Source organism: Pygocentrus nattereri, chromosome 9 (genome assembly GCF_015220715.1).
Source record: "Pygocentrus nattereri isolate fPygNat1 chromosome 9, fPygNat1.pri, whole genome shotgun sequence".
Taxonomy (NCBI): domain Eukaryota; kingdom Metazoa; phylum Chordata; class Actinopteri; order Characiformes; family Serrasalmidae; genus Pygocentrus; species Pygocentrus nattereri.
The window spans coordinates 38,422,808-38,441,218 of record NC_051219.1 but is presented as its reverse complement, the minus strand read 5'-3'; the positions used below and the strand labels follow the sequence as shown (position 1 = coordinate 38,441,218).

At 39.3% G+C, this 18,411-nt stretch overlaps 3 protein-coding genes across 6 annotated transcripts in view; 2 read left to right on the top strand and 1 right to left on the bottom strand.

Moving 5' to 3' along the window:
* Window positions 1-1,169, top strand: part of flna (filamin A, alpha (actin binding protein 280)) — a 35,668-nt gene extending 34,499 nt beyond the window's left edge. For all 4 annotated transcript variants that reach the window (XM_017712730.2, XM_017712731.2, XM_017712729.2 and 1 more), the window contains one exon: window positions 67-1,169. In XM_017712730.2, coding sequence (XP_017568219.1) covers window positions 67-251 — 185 coding nt within the window. In that variant the 3' untranslated portion in view covers window positions 252-1,169. The remainder of the gene's footprint in view (window positions 1-66) is intronic.
* Window positions 1,170-6,889: 5,720 nt separating this feature from the next.
* emd (emerin (Emery-Dreifuss muscular dystrophy)) lies at window positions 6,890-13,559 on the top strand. The gene is made up of 7 exons (XM_017712725.2): window positions 6,890-7,098; window positions 8,162-8,253; window positions 8,403-8,498; window positions 8,594-8,628; window positions 8,726-8,751; window positions 11,490-11,543; window positions 11,773-13,559. Exons 2-7 carry the CDS (start codon window positions 8,172-8,174, stop codon window positions 12,017-12,019), a joined length of 540 nt encoding a protein of 179 aa, XP_017568214.1. The 5' UTR covers window positions 6,890-7,098; window positions 8,162-8,171; the 3' UTR covers window positions 12,020-13,559.
* A 500-nt stretch (window positions 13,560-14,059) lies between these two features.
* Window positions 14,060-18,333, bottom strand: si:dkey-93l1.9 (uncharacterized protein LOC562339 homolog). Its single transcript, XM_017712727.2, has 4 exons — window positions 18,177-18,333; window positions 15,473-15,704; window positions 15,215-15,345; window positions 14,060-14,137 (listed from the first exon to the last, which is right to left on the bottom strand). Exons 1-4 carry the CDS (start codon window positions 18,240-18,242, stop codon window positions 14,129-14,131), a joined length of 438 nt encoding a protein of 145 aa, XP_017568216.2. The 5' UTR covers window positions 18,243-18,333; the 3' UTR covers window positions 14,060-14,128.
* Window positions 18,334-18,411: the final 78 nt, after the last annotated feature.

Below are 18,411 nucleotides of genomic sequence, written 5' to 3'. Positions count from 1 at the left end.
TATTTTTTTTTTTTTTTTTTTGTCCGAGTTGATTTGCCTATTGATTTTATTTCTTTGTAATAACAGGAAGAAATATGCTGCTGGTTGGAGTTGATGGGCCTAAAGTACCCTGTGAAGAGATCCTGGTCAAACACCTGGGCAACCGTCTCTATAATGTGTCCTACCAGCTGAAAGAAAAGGGCGAGTACATTCTGGTGGTGAAATGGGGTGATGACCACATTCCTGGGAGCCCGTTCCACATCACTGTCTAATGCCAACCACCTCCCCCTCAGCCAAAGTAGCCACCAACCACAGCCAAGACTCCTGCTCCTGCATTCCATAGACGAATACATAAACACTGAATCTTCTCTTGCTGTCTCACTCGTTTCTCATTATGCTGTACCTTCATCTCCCCATTTCCCTTCACTTAGCACAGCCAGACTGTTTTTGCAGTGTTCAGCATTACTGTTTAAGCAGGTGCCGGTCATGGTGGCTTTCACATTCTCCAAGGTTTACACCAGTGTGTTACTGATCGCCCATAACACAACATGGCTGCTACAGTGTGCAATGCCTAGTTCAGGATGCCACTGTTCAAACTCTTGCTTGTAGCAGAAGGGATAGGAGTGTTGCATCCTTTGAAAAGCACAGATGTTTTAACTTACCATTGGGTGACATGACACTTACTAGTAACTCATAATTTGTGCCTTTTACACATCTGAATTAACACTGGTGCCAAAGCTCTGTGGGTTTGCCCTATTGCCTTTTTTATTTTTGTTTTTTTTTTGTTTTTTTTTTTTGTTTGTTTTTTTCTCCATTTCAAATGCACTTTGTAGAGCTGAGCTTGTTATCCCTTTTGATGAGAACATTCTGTCAAGCTTAGACAAAAGACTTCTGAACCATGTTCTAATAACTAGTGAATAAAAGGGAAATTTTGAATTGGATGTAGGCATTGCCATTTGGCTGGAGGTGAAATTGAAAAGTGCATTTTGTGAATTCTTGATTTTTAAAAATCCAAACGTGCTTAATTTCAACATTTTTCCTTTGGATCACTTGCATTTCACTTAGCTTTTCAACTCTCTGTGCTTTTAAAAAAAATCTTGTCTTAAGAGAAGAGAAACAATGTTTGTAAGACTGTTACAGTATTTTGATAAACAATAAAGTTGTCCTAAGTATTTTTGTCAATCCAAAAATGCAACTTGTCTTGTTTGTTCTTGCACTGAGATGTCACTTTGGTACACTATACATCTAGCTAAAAGGGTGAAATTTCACCCATTTTGGTTTTCTTTTTAATGATCAAGATTCAACACAAACTCTTGGATCATTTGAATGAAAGTGTATATATAAAAATGTTACATACACTGCTCAAAAAAATGAACTCAATATAACTCCAAGTAAATCAAACTGTCCACTTAGGAAACACTGACAATCAATTTCACATGCTGTTGTGCAAATGGAATAGATAACAGGTGGAAATTATTGGCAATTTGCACAACACACTCAATAAAGGAGTGGTTCTGCAGGTGGGGACCACAGACCACTTCTCAGTACCTTTCTGCTTTCTGGCTGATGTTTTGGTCACTTTTGAATGTTGGTGGTGCTTTCACACTCATGGTAGCATAAGATGGACTCTACAACCCACACAAGTGGCTCAGGTAGTGCAGCTCATCCAGGATGGCACATCAATGCAAGCTGTGGCAAGAAGGTTTGCTGTGTATGTCAGCGTAGTGTCCAGAGCCTGGAGGCGCTACCAGGAGACAGACCAGTACACCAGGAGATGTAGAGGAGGCCGTAGGAGGGAAACAATCCAGCGGCAGGACCGCAACCTCTGCCTTTGTGCAAGGAGGAACAGGAAGAGCACTGCCAGAGCCCTGCAAAATCACCTCCAGCAGGCCACAAATGTGCATGTGTCTGTACAAACGGTTAGAAACCGATTCCATGAGGATGGTAAGAGGGCCTGATGTCCACAGATAGGGGTTGTGCTCACAGCCCAACATCGTGCAGGACGCTTGGCATTTGCCAGAGAACACCAGGATCAGCAAATTCGCCACTGGCGCCCTGTGCTCTTCACAGACGAAAGCAGGTTCACACTGAGCACGTGACAGAGTCTGGAGACGCCGTGGAGAGCGATCTGCTGCCTGCAACATCCTTCAGCATGACCGGTTTGGCAGTGGGTCAGTAATGGTGTGGGGTGGCATTTCTTTGGAGGGCTGCACAGCCCTCCATGTGCTCGCCAGAGGTAGCCTGACTGCCATTAGGTACCGAGATGAGATCCTCAGACCCCTTGTGAGACCATATGCTGGTGCGGTTGGCCCTGGGTTCCTCCTAATTGAAGCTATGGACTGGCCCGCCCGTTCCCCAGACCTGAATCCGATTGAGCACATCTGGGACATCATGTCTCGCTCCATCCACCAACGCCACGTTGCAACACAGACTGTCCAGGAGCTGGCGGATGCTTTAGTCCAGGTCTGGGAGGAGATCCCTCAGGAGACCATCTGCCAATGCCCAGGCGTTGTAGGGAGGGTCATACAGGCACGTGGAGGCCACACACAATACTGAGCCTCATTTTGACTTGTTTTAAGGACATCACATCAAAGTTGGATCAGTCTGTAGTGTGTTTTTCCACTTTAATTTTGTGTGTGACTCCAAATCCAGGCCTCCACTGGTTAATAAATTAGATTTCCATTGATGATTTTTGTGTGATTTTGTTGTCAGCACATTCAACTTTGTACAGAACAAAGTATTCAATGAGAATATTTCATTCATTCAGATCTAGGATGTGTTATTTGAGTGTTCCCTTTATTTTTTGAGCAGTGTGTGTGTGTGTGTGTGTGTGTGTGTGTATGTATGTGTGTATATGTGTATATATATATGTGTGTGTATATATATATATAATTTTATTTCTTTCAGCTAGTAATCTGCTGAAGTGGGCCCCAAGTATCCTGTTCACATACTGCAAATGACATGCTTCATGCAGCACATTCGTTCTAAAGAGACTCAGAACAGTGTTTATTGGCTCCATTATGGTCTTATTTTCACTTGTCCAGAAATATACCTTGAATCCTAAAAGATCTAGGTGCTGGTCAACACCCAACACTGGCATGCAGGTGACTCACTGTGTAGACCTACAAACCTGGCACTTGTGCAAGATAAGATGGCCAAGAAGTCCTAGATGCTGTGCAGGAAAGAATTCTTATTTCTATTTTCACTGGGACTCTCACGTGTGAATTAAAGTGTGACATTACCTGAAGAGCTTGTTCAGTTTAAACTGGAAAAGGGAAGCCTCTGTCTCAGACATCACATGTCTCTTGATGCTTGAAGTGCTCCTGCAATCCTGTACATGTTTCAAACAGGCATACAGTCAGAGATGGCAGATATGTTTCTTGTTGACTTACCATTCATTTCTTACTGAGCTCTAAGATATGTAATGACAGTGTGATGCAAGATTGCTCGGTGGCTTCAATTTATGAATTTAAAACATAATTGTGGAAAGACCACACCAATTATAGGCTCAGCTCAGCCCTCTGAGTCATATTCTGTGGTAACCATGGCAGTCATCATTTCATGAGATTTTGATACTGTTAAATAACTCCCTTTCCTACATATTTGCACCAGAAAGTAAAAATATATTATCTGGAGATGTACTGTAGGATACCAAAGGTTTGTGGTAGCTAGATAACCAGCTAGTTCCTCAGTTACTTGCTGAAGTAAAAAAAAGGGTTTGTACCTTAGTGAATATTTTTAAATTATACTACTTTTACTTATTTGCGAAGAGTCTACTTTTTACTCACTGAAAGCCATTAGTGATTCCTTTTCTTATTTATTTCGGTTATTTCTGTCTGCTTTGTGGTTGGTCGCACCTCTGACCTGTTGACTTTTATTTTAGGGAATGAAAAGAGAAGTAAAGAAATGTAGCTAACAGACTCAAGTTGCCATGCAGTATGTACTAAAAAGTTCCACTGCATTTCTAATAGTTACTCTACACTTAAATACATTTCTAAATTAGTACATTTCTGCTTAATTAAACGTAAACAAACTCAGAGTAAACTGACATGAAATGCGTTGTTTTATAGATTGTTCTCAGTGATGGTGACGGGAATCAAGAGTCTGGAGAGTTTAATGGCTCTGAAAGTTACTTCACAAGGTTATTACACTAAATGGGTATGAATATTTTGCCTCATGGCTGAAAGTGTACTTTTAAAACCCTGTAGTGTGTTAGTTTTGGATGATCTTTTCTCTGACGTGGACTCTTATTATAGAGGGCGGGGCTAGGAACCGCCACGGATGTGTATTTGCAGAGTTGCCAGGTTCGCAGTTATTAGAAGGACTTGTTTGTAATTTTAAGGGTTTTTTTTTTTCAAAATGTACCACAGACAGTAAAACGTTAAACAAATAGTCTGAGTGTATACTGATCACGGTTCGTATCTGTAAACCTAAAGACAGACGGGCGGGTACAGTAAAGAACAGCTGAGAGAGCTGCGTCCAATGCCACGCCGGGTAGTCAGGCAGGGAATTTAAGTTAAGTGATACTTTTTTTAATCCCACAAACAGGGAAATTCCACCTCCGCATTTAACCCATCCGTGAAGTGAAACACCACATACACACTAGTGAACACACACACTAGGGGGCAGTGAGCACACTTGTCCAGAGTGGTGGGCAGCCCTATCCACGGCGCCCGGGGAGCAACTTGGGGTTAGGTGTCTTGCTCAAGGACACCTCAGTCATGGACTGTCAGTGCTGGGGATCAAACCGGCAACCTTCCGGTCACGAGGCCAGTTCCATAACCTCCAGTCCACGACTGCCCCGGATTTCAAAAAAGAGGTCCCAGTAAATGAATAATTAAAAATACTTTACCATTAAGAATAAGGTTATTCACAAGCAACATGAACTTGACAAGAGGGAGAGCAAATGCACGAAAAGAGAAGCTAGTAAAAGAAAAGAAAAGCTAGTTAGCTAGTAAATACAAACAGCAGCAAAAACAAAACTTATGTCAGTGGAGTTTTAAAGGTTGTAATGGCATATAATGGAAAGTATTTGGACAAGTTGTAATGTAGCCTAAACCCATGCTCAAGAAAAGCATTGTTACTTTGGTGAAATAATGACTGCAGTAAAATTAATTTCATTATAAAAAAATAAATGGTCCTTTCTTCATAAGCTTACTTCAAAGGATTTTATACATTAACGTACAAACGTTTTAGGCAGCCAGGAAAAGCATTTAAAATAATTTATGTTTTTCCCAGTGACGTGGGTTCGATGCCTCTGGATGCTCCAGTTTCCTCCTACAGTCCAAAGACATGCAGTCACGATAAATTGCCTCTAGGTGTGAATGTGTGAGTGAATGTATATGTCCGTCTCTCTGCCCTGCGATGGACTGGCGACCTGTCCAGTAGTAATAGGTCGGTCGCGAACGATCCGGCTCTAAGAACCGGCTCTTTGAAGTGAACGACGGGAGCCAGCTCCTGAATGTGAGCCGATTCGTTTCTGTTAAACCGTGATCAGTCAAGATGTATGGTGGCGTCTGTGAGTCTTCACTGAGCGGGAACAATAAACATTTGATATAATGTATGTTATTACATTAGTAATCCATTTTACACATAATTTGGTAATAAATTAAGCAACAACAAATCTGAGGATGCACTTGGGAGCCGAAAGAGCCGGCTCTTTTTAGTGAGCCGTGCCAAAAGAACCGGCTCTCTAAAAAGAGCCAGAATTCCCATCACTACTGTCCAGGGTGTTTCCTACCTTCTTCCCAGTGACTGCTGGGATGGAGAAGGATAAGCGGCGTGTGTGTGTGTTTGCGTTATGAATATTCTGGTTTTAAATGCAGTCAGAAGATCACAGTTTAGTTTTCTGACTTCTCACTGCCCTCAAGCCATACGGATTCATTCAGTTCTATCAGCATCACACTGATTTAACGAAGGATTAGATCCACCTGGGCCGTATGTCAGGTGGCTCTTTGCTTCCTGTATAGTGCATGTGTTATAATGTTAATTATAAACAATTCGCTTCTTCACAGAAATAGTGTAGTGCATGTGGCTAAATCCCAAATTCCCTTGGTAGACATATGTATTATATTTTCTAAATGTTTAGGTGCAGGATCCAATATTTTTAAGGCCTACGCCGGTCAGGCGTAACATTATGACCACCTCCTTGTTTCTACGCTCATTGTCCATTTGATCAGCTCCACTTACTGTCTAGGTGCACTTCGTAGTTCTACAGTTACAGGCTGTAGCCAAACCGCTCTGAATTCTTTACATCTCAAAGACTGAATTGTGCAGAAATGCAGAAACCTGGTGGAATTCCCCTTTAACTTTTTTTTTTTTTTGCACGTTTTGTTCAGTAGTTTTTGGCTAGTACTTGGGTCGTCGCAGTAACAACGCTTAAGTAACGCTATGGGTTTGAGCTGCTTAACCCACTGAGGACACGGTGTCACTTTAAAGCTGTAGATGAACAGAGGGAGAAGGTCCAGCACGACTCTAGTGAGCTCCAGGGGAACTGGGTGGAGCAGGACTAGCCATAACTGGAGGGTTAGAACAGCAATTTCAGTGCACAAGTGAAAATTTCACTTCCCGTTTAAACGAGCCGATCAGGGTGTGGTCGTCGGTGGGGTGTGCCTGAGGAAGAGCTGTGATTCAAATATGAACTCCTGTTTTTAAACCATTGTACTTCTGCACAAATTGGTTAGCGTTGTTAAAAACAGAGCCATGACTGACTGGATTTGAGCCTTTAGGCTGTTCACATGTAGACACAGTACTTAAAAAAGATATTTTAAAGCATCGTATGAACACTACATGAAAAGTCAGGCTGAGAAACGGAATATTGGCATAGAAAACAGTTCATTTCGCCAGGGCTGAACATGCAGTGTGGTGGTATTACTCATACACAGGCTTTACAACGCCAGGAGCAGCGCAGGGTTCCCGAAGGCTTCCATGTGCCAGGACTGTAGTAAGATGGCAGTCTGAGCTCTTTCTTTTCCAGGCTCTAAGGTTTCGAAACCCACTCCGCTCCACGGGCGGAGGGCGTCTCCCGCAGCGTCACTCCGCCGGAGGAGCGCGCGCACACGCCCAGCTCTGAGGCGCTAGCTACTAAAGTTAGCACCGCTTACAGAAAAGCACCGACAGGTGAGTCGATTTTAGGCGTTAATACTTTACTCTCAGATTTAAGAAGCGTGCAGTAGCCATCGTGTATCAAACCGCGTGCCCCCCCCCCCTCTTTCGTCCTTCTGTTGGAGGTGGACTGTCTCTTTACATAGCTAACTAGCTAACTTAGCTAGCAGCAGGCTAACATCTGCTAGCCAGTGAACTAGCCACATCCAGCGTTCTTCATGAACACAACTCGACTCCTTATTTTCTTGCTGGTCATCATCGCATTAAAGAAAGTTGCCTCGAATCCAGAAACAGTGTCTGCCTTTATATTTCTGCGATGTGTTGAGCACCGTGTGTATTTTGCTAACTTGACGTGTTACTGCGCATGCGCAGGAAATCCATCGGCTCCAGATGTTGGAGCTGGACTTTTTTCTTTGCTTCAGCCCCGTTTATGGATCATATTAGTTAAAGCGAGAGCGCTAGTCCGCATACTGAGCTCTTTTGTCCTCTTTAACTTTTCCACGAAGGTGATAACATTACTTTGTGTGAAAATGGTGCGGTTTAAGCCTCTGGTTTGCGTAACGTCACCTCGCACTATTGAGCTGAGCCTTAACGCTGCTGTTTGTGTCCTTAACGGTTTTTAAAATGCATAAAAAAAATATTCAGTGCTGTTTGAGTAATACGATTAAGTGATCCCACATCAAGAAAGTCATTTCAATTTGAATATTCGTGATATTTTTTGGTAAACGTGTGCAGCTCAGCTTTTGCTCAATAGGTGGTGATAGTATAGCTACTGCCGTTCATTTTTGAAAAGGATTCAGTGTAGATGTTTTGTATGCACCAAGAGACAGCATGTACCTTAGTACTGTTCAAATAAAATCTAAAAAACACCACAAAACTGTGTGTTCTAGATTAGATTTTTAATGTCTGCTTATAACATACGGAGAAACACACAGCATCCCAGTGAACTCATGTCTGATTCAACTGATTCAAAGAAAATCATTTATGAATTAATTCTTTCTCTGATTTGCTAAACAGATTTTGCAGAAAATTTGCATGTAACTGGCCCAGTTTTAACCAAGCATATTTTTTGATTTAGAGTTGCAGTCATGTCCTCTTTGTGCGGCAAGTCTTCTGAAGAGCTGTCACGACTTTTGGATGAGTATGGGATCAAACATGGGCCCATTGTTGGTAAAAGACGTGTATACATCTATATCTAACATAACATATATATCTAATATTGTTCAGGATGTTATGATAACTGAGAAGTGGCGTCTCTTCTGAAATGCCAGTGTTACTGTTATCTGAAATATAAAAATGGAGACATTCTCTGTTTCTAGATTCCACCAGGAAGCTTTATGAGAAAAAGCTTACAGAGGCTATGGCCAAAGGCACCAAGCCATCTTCTTCTGACAAGACCTACTACCGAGAAGAACGTAACAGCCTTCTTAATTCAGAATGAGATATTAATATTTCTTATTCCACTTTTGAGAGCTGTATTGATCTCATGATAAAATATTTCCTTTCACAGAGGAAGAAGTCACATATGTCACATATCATCCACCAGTAAGTACAAGTTAAGATGCAGTATCTGCAGTAGAGATACATCATACTTCTACCAGCTTATATGCAAATCTAATCTCTACCATGTTTTAAATTACAGGTGAGACAAGAAGTCCGCGGAGAAGCGTGAGTACAGTGTTGTCAGTGGCAGACCAGTTACACACTTTGATTTTAAGTGGTCTGGGTTTTGTTGAACACCTGAGTCCTGTGTTTTGCTGTGTTTTGCTTTTACTCATTGCCAAAGGAATTACACAGCGCCCGTGAAGGGACATAGTGTATTTTTTTAATGGTAAAAATCTGATGTGCACCAAATATTACATAGTGAGCACTCAGTACCATCAGGTGTGCACCACATACTGTGTGGTGCGCACCAGGTACCATGCTGTGAACACCTGATGCTGTTAGATGTGCACCAGATACACAAGTCACCTAGTAGTATCTGGTGCAGAACTAATATCTATTACTCACCACATCGTGTCTGGTGCAAACCTGAAAGTATCTGGTGCTCACCATGTAGTATCTAGTGTGAACAAAATTTTAATACAACACGTCCCCCTCAGGATCTCCATAGAATTATAGATCAAGAGATAATACAACTATACACCTTAGATGGTGCTGCCATCAAATTAAAGGCACATTTCTGTGTTTTTCCCCCCGATCTCTATTTGCTGTATTGTTTGATTGATAAACACAGACAGTAATTTCTACGTATTACTCACTGTTTAGTGAAAGAACTGAAAACCCATTAACATGCTTTAAACTGTCAACAAGTGGCTGCTAAAGACCACGAATATGTGTTGAGGCTTAAACCATTTTCAGAAATGAAAATGTACCCATTTTATAGTTTGTTACAATCATAGAGAAGCATTTTTCAGTTCAAGCTTATATTTTTAAAACTTTGCAAAGCACTCTGCATGAATATGCAGCTCAGATCTTATTTTATACTTAAAATACTCGACCGTAAAGCTGTAAAAACATTACAGAAGCATCTCAAAATAAACTCATTCCAGCAAAGCGTTAAAACTAGGGTTTAATCAGAGCAGTCACCTCAGAAACACAACTGTTGGCATTAAGGCAAATTTCCTTTTTTATGTAAATTCATTATAATATAATTAAATATAATTATTTCCTCCTTGGTTTTGTGTTGCTTCATAGTTTATTATTCTTTTGCTGATCATGTAAACAGCACTGTAAAAGTGGAACAGGGCACAAGGTGATTTAAAGTATTTTTTATGGTTCGAATTGATGTAAAATGGTGATTTTGCTCATCTAAACCAAAATTTCTTTACATCGTTTCATTTAAAGTGGGTGTATTTTTAAGTTGAACTAACAAACCGTTTTTACAGCAAGTGAAAAATGTATTTCATCAGAAAAACAGCACAAAACAGAATGATATAGCCGTATTTCGAAAGTTTGTGCTTTTATTACCTTTTATACTTTCTGTTTACATTAGATCCCGTTAGCTTTGGTTTCACGTTGCAGTTTAGCGAGTGCCCTAATGAACTTTGCATAAAATCCCTACATCCTGTCATCATCCATGTGGGCTGTGTCTCCCTATACTTGATGTTGATTGGTTTGTAGAGGAATGAGCATCTGATAGTAGCATATTGTTGGTTGGGCGGGTAGCCTTTTCCATTTAAGTGGAGAAAAAAATAATAGCTCTCTTTTTCATCCTCTCAGAAAATAAGGTATAAGTGTTTTTTGTGTGTTTTTTCAAATTGACTATTGACTTTTTTTGGTGCACCAATTTGCAGTTAAATGATCTTTTCCTTCTTCGTGTGTTACTGCAGTTACCGCACTGTTTTCTTCTTTTATTGTTTAATGGCTGATGATAGCCGCCTGTAATTGTTCCGAAAGTCTGAACAATCCCAAAAAGGGGCAGTCGTGGGCTGGAGTTTAGGGAACTGGCCCTGTAACCAGGAGGTTGCCGGTTCGATCCCCAGTGCTGACAGTCCATGACTGAGGTGTCCTTGAACAAGACACCTAACCTCCTTGGGTGCTGTGGATAGGTCTGCCCACCGCTCCGGGCAAGTGTACTCACTGCCCCCTAGTGTGTGTGTTCACTAGGGTGTTTCACTTCACGGTTGGGTTAAATGCAGAGGTGGAATTTCCCCATTTGTGGGATACTTAAAGTATCTCTTTAAGTATCAAACCAATTTGGTCTTTTGTTTTTTGTCAAATTGTTTGGACCAAACAAGGTAGCCAGGAGAGGACTAAGTCACAGATACTGTAATTGCAGACTTGGTGTGGTCTGCATTATTTAGCAGCACGTTCTCATCCACAATGCCATCTCATGCTTTTACAGATAGGAATAAGTACTCACTTAGTATTTGTTGGGCCCATAATGGACCATCCAATGTCAACAAAGTACCTCCAGAAGTGACCCCTTTTTATAAATGGGCAACACCTGAGCTGGACTTAAGCTCAGATGGGAATTGGTTGTGCTTGGCCAATTTTCCTACATTCATTTAGCAGTTTGTCTCAATAATTTAAAATGTTTTAGACTTGTCTAATGTAGTATTTCTGTCTCAGTAAATCAATATCCAGTTTATTTTAGGTTGTTGAGTTAACAGTGCAAGAGTTTTGTAATGTTGTATATAAGCATTTGAAACTTCAGCTCAGGAAATACAGTTTTGCTCAAGGCTCAGTGAGAAGTGACTACAAGAATAATTTCAGAAATTGAGATCAGTTTTTTTTGTTTTTTTTTTTACAGGGAACAGGTACAGGGAAATGCATTGAAATTACTGTGTGGTGTTAATATTATGAAAAAAACGGTCAGAGATGTTTAAGATGCTGGAATATGACTTTGGTAATCAGTGCACAGTGTACGTATTGTCTAGTGACACTGTATTATCTATTTACAGAACAAGAAGATCGAGGATCACTGATTATGATGATGAAGTAGATAACGCACACGAGTGAGTTTTTTACCTACATCAAATCTAAACCAAATTAACATTATTATTGAGGTTTATTTTTCAGTAGCATCCCTTCTACGAGCCTCTGTGAAATACTGCTCTTTGATCAACATATTCTCTCTTTTCAAACACAATTCTGTGCCTAGACCTCATTCCTCTGTATCCAAATCATCTTTTCTGTTACTGTACTGTAAAAATAATTGAAACTACTTCTATATCCATCACAAAGGCCTATCATCAGCCGCACTCAGACAGGCCTCCAGAGCTCACTCTACTCCAGACCAACAGCATACACAAGCAGATACAGCCAACAGGATGCTAGTCCAGTGCCAGCGAAATCTGAGGGCAGCAAATCAGGGGGTGTGCCAGGCTGGCTTCGGGTCCTGGTGTTTATCATCGTTGCAGTGTTTCTTTACTATGTGTACTCAAACATGGAGTCTGCAGAGCAAAACCCATTTGGGAAAATCGATGCATAGGTGCCTCATCACTTTCGGTTCATCCTTAAATTCTTTTGTCCCCCTCTAGATCATTGTATCCAGAGTGTGCACTACAAGCACAAATATTTTGCCATTTGGATTTTTATATTAAGTTTGCACATTTGATATTTCGTGTAGTCGAAAGATGAACGGTTATCCATAAACATGAGAGAGATGAGTTTAATAGGGCATTTCTAACGGTTTTCTTGTTAATTCTTGATGGAAGATTGGGGTGGTTTTTCCAAAGCATGCTTTAAGGAAACATACATTTCCTGACTTCTTCAGTTGCTTGTTTACAGTCTTTTCAATTCCAAAAAGCCTTAATAAGGGTCCTCTTTATGAACATGCATCTGATTAAAACACTGTAGTTTGTTTTTTCATGATGTAACAAGATACTGAACCAAGAGATTCATTCAGGAAATGTCCAGTTGTCTGGATGGTGATCTAAGGTGCTGTGATGAAGCGCATTTACTGCTAACTTGGTGAAATTCCTTTCTGATTGCTATTAAATAAGGTCATCAGGTTTTGAAAACATCATAAAGAAGTTTGTGAATTAGCTGACCCACTACCCCGTTTTCCATGTCTGTCTACACTACATAACCTGTATTGTAGCTTCTCATATACATACAGTGGGTTCCAAAAGTCCTGAGCCCACTACTGAAAATGCTTCCATCTGGCATTCAATTTAATAAAAGTTTGTGTTTTTTTTTTATTACAACTTCTGTTAGAAGTAGAATCCTTAACAATTAAACCTGAATTTCAGATCTTCTTAGTATTTAGCATGTCCCCAGTTTCATTTATTGATGTGCACTATGACTGGCATGAACTCCACCAACTGTGCAAAAGCCAGATAGTCAAATCCACTTGAGAGTTGAGCTTCAATAGCAGGGATAACTAAAGGAAAAACAAAAAATTAACTTTAAAAACTATAAAACTTTTTTTTTTTACTGTAAATTAAATCTGACCTATTTGTACAAATGCCTTTCCATGGTCAGTGTCACAAGCTTTGATTTGAGTAGGGACCTGGGGAAGTGTAGAATTTCAAATATTTCTGCGTCATTTTAATTGTCATAACTTGTTTTAAATTGTTCAAAGACTTCCTTTTTACTCCAGGCTTAAATGAAAAAAGGTCAGTGTGGTCTCGGACTGTTGGACCCTATTGTACACGTTGTGATGGAGCGGCAATTAAAAAAGACATGTAAGGTTTCAGCATGCTGAAATCCAGTAAAAAGGATCCATTAAAATGTATTAAAGTTTGGATAAATGAGGAAAACAAGCATATTAAATGATTTTCACACATTTTTATTAAAAAAAGAGTCACGCTTGTTGTATTTGAACTCTCTCCTTGCAACAATATTTTAGGTTCATGGACATTTTTGATTGATATAAAAAAGGTTCAATTCTTATAACGCCCAATGGAAAATGATCCAATCAGGATTTCTCTTGGATACAGTCAAGCTAGGAGGCAGTTGGCAGCTCTGTGCCCTGTAAGTCTCTGTAAAACTACCACAAGGAGAAATAAATGTTTCTATGTCTCTTACAAGCTACAAACGTTCATGTTTAATCCAGGACGGCCCAAATATTTGAACATTCATGCAAATCGTTGTTAGCATAACACTACATGAGAAATCCTGTAAAGACTCAAACAGAAATGACCATTATTGTGTTTTTAATGTTTTATTTTATCTGCTCAGTTTCGATAGTAATTGTGTGAATGAAGACGTAGCTCAAAGTCACAGTTCACCACCTGCTAATACTCAATAATATGTAAAACAGGCGTAGTCATACACCTGATATAAAAATTAGAACCAACAGAGAAAATGCGACACTTCTGGTTTGTTTTTCGACTTAAGACTGCACAAAATGACATTTCGGCACAGATTGACTAACCTGCATCTGTCTGAACTCAGTGGGTCATTAGAGACACTGTAAATAGTCCTGGTGGGAGGTGTTCTCTCTCTCCACATGTGAAATATGAAATGATAAATGTTTAAATCAGGTCGAGTTTCATCTCAGAGCTGGTAGAAAATATGAACAGAAGTAGAATGTGAACTCAAAGAAGTTAAGCAGGACCACGGAGATCAGTCTGAGAATGAGCATCATGCACCATCATGAGGCCTAAAACAGAACAAAACATATTTAATGCACCATTTAAAGTTGACCATTACATTACATGGAATAAATGAGTCGATGTCTAACAATATGGCCTAAAATCATTTATCATCAGAAATAACAATTTTGCTTTAGTTGAGAAGCTGTGGAACGCTTAAAATGCCAAAGAGGGTTCTTTATGCAAAGCATAGAATAACCACTTTTGGTTCCCTAAAAACTCTGTGGCTGGTTGTTTAGACAAGCATATTTGTAAATGAGATGTGTGGATACGCACAACCTTTTAAATGTTTGAAGAACCTCAACGAAAAGTTCCAGGAAGAATCATTAAAGTGGTGTAGAACCTTTACATGACGTGAATGTTTACTAACTATTCAATTTTAATGTAAACTAAAGGTGTTGTCTTAGAACTTTGGTGCTTACGAAGACTTGCGAAAAACAACTAATTATTGGAACAAATAAAGAACAAATGGATCTTTGACCAAATTAATCCTCACCCCTTACTTGAAAGTAATCAAAATTGAAGTGTATTTTGGACAAATTATAAGAATTAATTAATTGGAAAAGACAACTATGCTTGGAACAGTTGAAGGTACAAAAACCAAGGTGGATGGCTACAATCGAGAATCATGAACAAGCCATTAAGAAGCCTAAAGATCCAAAATTCTGGAGAAACACTAGTCCTGTGGTTGCCAGGAGTTGGAATCAGCTTGATGCCACTTCATAACAACAATAATAATAATCTAGATGTTTAATCCTTTAAAAAAGATTCTTCACAGTCACAAACCAAAAGTGCTTCTGTTACGGCGTTTCTCAAAGGACCCCTTTGCGACATCATATTTGAAAGCATGTAACCTCATAGATGTAAATTTTGGGAATGTTAAAATATAAACATCATAAAATATGCTCATCCTTTCAACCTGGACTCTCCATTCACTTTTCATGAAGCTGTGGAAGTGTGTTCCATTTAACGGTATCAATGAATTGATCTTTCTTGAACACAAATCCTTAATGCAAAAGCAAATGTAATCATGCCCATGCTGAGCTTTTAAAAAGTTATATGTTATAAAATGAAATTTTCCTCACATGACCAGAGTCAAATCCCAAGGCGGTGATGAAGACATTGATAAGAACGATAAAGAAGACAAACATGGTGGTCATGTTGTTCATCATATTGAGTTTAGGCAGCTTCCTCTTGTCATTCAAATTATACTTCACTTAAGAGGACAGAAGAAAAAAACAAACATAATCCCTTAAAAAGAAAACAGTAACAAGTCATAAAAAATGCTGAGACTGAACGAAAGTAAGAAGATGACAGGGAGAAAACCACAAGTGCAAGTTTACCAGTGAATATTAGGAGCAGGCCAACAATGACCTGCAGGGTGATGGACAGGACGATGAGAGCAATGAGAGGGATGTAGAATCGGTATTCAGGCCCTTCATGCAGCACAGTCTTCAGCTGAGAGGAGTTGGCCATCAGCAGAGCCACATCCAGCATGCTCTGGGCAGCGCTCTTCTTAGTCGCATAGTGGTTCATATCCATGCGCCAGTGGGCCTTACCTGTCTGACCCTGAGACTGTAAAGTGAAAGGAATTATTAAGGGGAAAATATCTGACCTTTGATTTGATTATGAAAGATTTAACACATCTCAAAACTCAAATCTCACATTATAAAAAAAAATAATAATAAAAAATAAACAGTAAAATCATTATATTTTGGATGAAACAAAGGAGCATACACTGCAAATAAATGGCATATGGCCAAGTGAAATGATCTTAAATCTAGTCGATATATTCAATATTTCCCATTTTGAGATGGTTGTGCACTTATAAGATTATCTGCTGTATTTCCAAACACTTAAGTACTTTCATTAAGTAAAATTCTCTCACTATGTGGGCACGTTAGAAGATTGTGTGTGTGTGCATATATATATATATATATATATATATATATATATATATATAGAGAGAGAGAGAGAGAATTTTATTTAGTAAAATTACTCAAAGAAGTGTCTGGAAATACAACAGATAATCTTATAAGTGCACAACCATCTCAAAATGGGAAATATTAAATATATTGACTACATTTAAGATCATTTCACTTGGCAAGATGCCATTTTTGGCAGTGCATGCTCTTTGTTTTGTCCAAAATAAAATAATTTTACTGTTTTAATTTTACTTAATAAAATTACTTTAAAAAAAAGAAAAAAAAAGTCTAGAAATAAGATAACCATAAATCCTAATCTCAAGCTTACAGCAATCTCACCCAGAGAAGTATTAGATTTAATGACTATATTTATTTTTACTTGATAAGATACCATTTTTTGCAGTGTACTTAATATTTTATTAGGATAGTATTCAAGAAATAGAAAAAAGTATCACCAGCTTAAAATCAATATATTTATGCTCCAATGCATTTTTACACCCCAAAAATGCTTAGACGAGGATGCTAAGAAATCAAATCTCTATTCTTCATAAAGCTAATAAATAAATAAATAAATAATTAAAGGAGTGCAATCAATCTTGACATGGCTAAACAAATACAGCCCCCTGTCAGTCTTGCCTCCAATTACCATTTAGGTAAATTTTAGTCCCCCAAGGTACAAAAATGTAAATGTACCACAAATGTATTTTAAAGGTGCCAAACATTCACTTTCCCCAGGGAAAGGGGCACGTTTATACATTTTAAGAACTTTCTTAAAACAGAGAAACAAAAAGCCTAAAGTATGGAGCGTGGAGTAAGTGCATGTGCCCTGAAAGGTCCTGTTAGAATGGTAGAGCTTCTTGTTCTGTTGCTGCGCTTTCTCAGCTTCAGATACGCAACACAAAATAACTACCTGCAAAGCAGACAGAACAACGCTGGAGTCACTCATCATGTCCTTCAACTTGCTAAGCTTTCCAGCGTTGGAAAACCACACTGATGCTCACTCTTGGCTTTGCACCAAATTAGTAGTTCACAACTCCAGTGCTATGGATACGCTGCTCTGCACAGATTAACACACCATCATACTGAGACTTGGAAGAACGCAAGCTTACAGCGTGGTAGCTATGATAGACAGGCACATGGATATGGCTGATTAGTTGACAGGCATGTAGCTACCTGATTGATTGGTTTGATTATTTGGTGGTCCACTACATTTGGCATTGCTCCTGGGCAGCCACAGATACTGATTTTCTTCCATTTAAGCATTTTACACTGACAGCTGCCAGAATGTGAGAATTTCCCAAAAAATGGCTCAGACCTAAAAATCATTCTACTTGCTAGACACATGAGTTTGTGAGTTCTAATAAGTAAGCCAGAGGTGAGGAACCCTAGTCCTGGATGGGTCAGATTCCTGCAGTTTGGTGACATTCCTACACAAGAACAACAACTCATCAGCTAAATCGCAGGTTTAGTTGGTGGTCTAGAGCAGGGAAAAATCACCACACTGTGCCAGACTCCAGGCCTCAGTCCCCAATCTCTGAAGCAGCGATCAGTGATTTCTTTTGTGCAGGTCTACTTTCACAGCTGTGTGAGAGAACATGTTTGAGCACATCAGTATGAACCTAGCACTCCATCAGTTTACTTTCCATGAACACTATAGGCCTACTCCAGCAATGCAATCAACTTGAGAAAGTCACATAGCAAATAAATCAGTCAAGAACTTTATTCCATTGATCTTCAAAACCATCTGGAATCCAGCTGTTTGACACAAAACAAGGCATGCCGGTGGGCTCAAATCAAAGAAGCTTTGCATCAGCAACAATTCTGTCACCCCAGTGCTATATTTGAGTTGCTGCAGCACTGATCTCACTAAAAAAAAAAAAAATAGTAGCTTTGGACACTAAATAAGGCCAACTTTTTCCTTAGTTCAGTGTTTAAAAGGATGAAACTAAAGAGAAAGACATTTGTTTATCCTAGTGTTGATTACAACTATTGATTGTTTATTTAAATTATTGATTGAATTTTCTGTTTTCTGAGGTCAACAGCCAATGCTTTAAAATAGAAATGGGATAAAACTGCTGACATTCAAAAGCAAAACGCACATAGTCAAGTAAGGTCTACTTACCTCTATATCGCCTAGTCTGTTTAAAGGAAAGTCCTCTTGTTTGGACACTTGCTTTTCTCCCTCCATACTGCATTAAAGAAAACAGCTTGGCTAATCACTACACGATGATGCCAAACAGAACCACTCCAGAGTTCATTCACCTAAGGATGCTCAACTACTTATTACTCCCAACTAGTAAACTAGGAGAATTCAACAGTTTGACAGAAACTCTCTCCAGTTCATGGGGAAGATTAGC

Bases quoted from the DNA above. Each gene is read 5' to 3' on its own strand.
- emd (XM_017712725.2), top strand. From the start codon at position 8,172: ATGTCCTCTTTGTGCGGCAAGTCTTCTGAAGAGCTGTCACGACTTTTG. The intron at 8,254-8,402 runs GTAAAAGACGTG...CTCTGTTTCTAG, and splicing joins CAAACATGGGCCCATTGTTG to ATTCCACCAGGAAGCTTTAT. The intron at 11,544-11,772 runs GTGAGTTTTTTA...TCCATCACAAAG, and splicing joins GAAGTAGATAACGCACACGA to GCCTATCATCAGCCGCACTC.
- si:dkey-93l1.9 (XM_017712727.2), bottom strand. From the start codon at position 18,242: ATGGAGGGAGAAAAGCAAGTGTCCAAACAAGAGGACTTTCCTTTAAAC. The intron at 15,705-18,176 runs GTAAGTAGACCT...TTCACTTTACAG, and splicing joins ACAGACTAGGCGATATAGAG to TCTCAGGGTCAGACAGGTAA. The intron at 15,346-15,472 runs GTAAACTTGCAC...TGTCCTCTTAAG, and splicing joins CCTGCTCCTAATATTCACTG to TGAAGTATAATTTGAATGAC.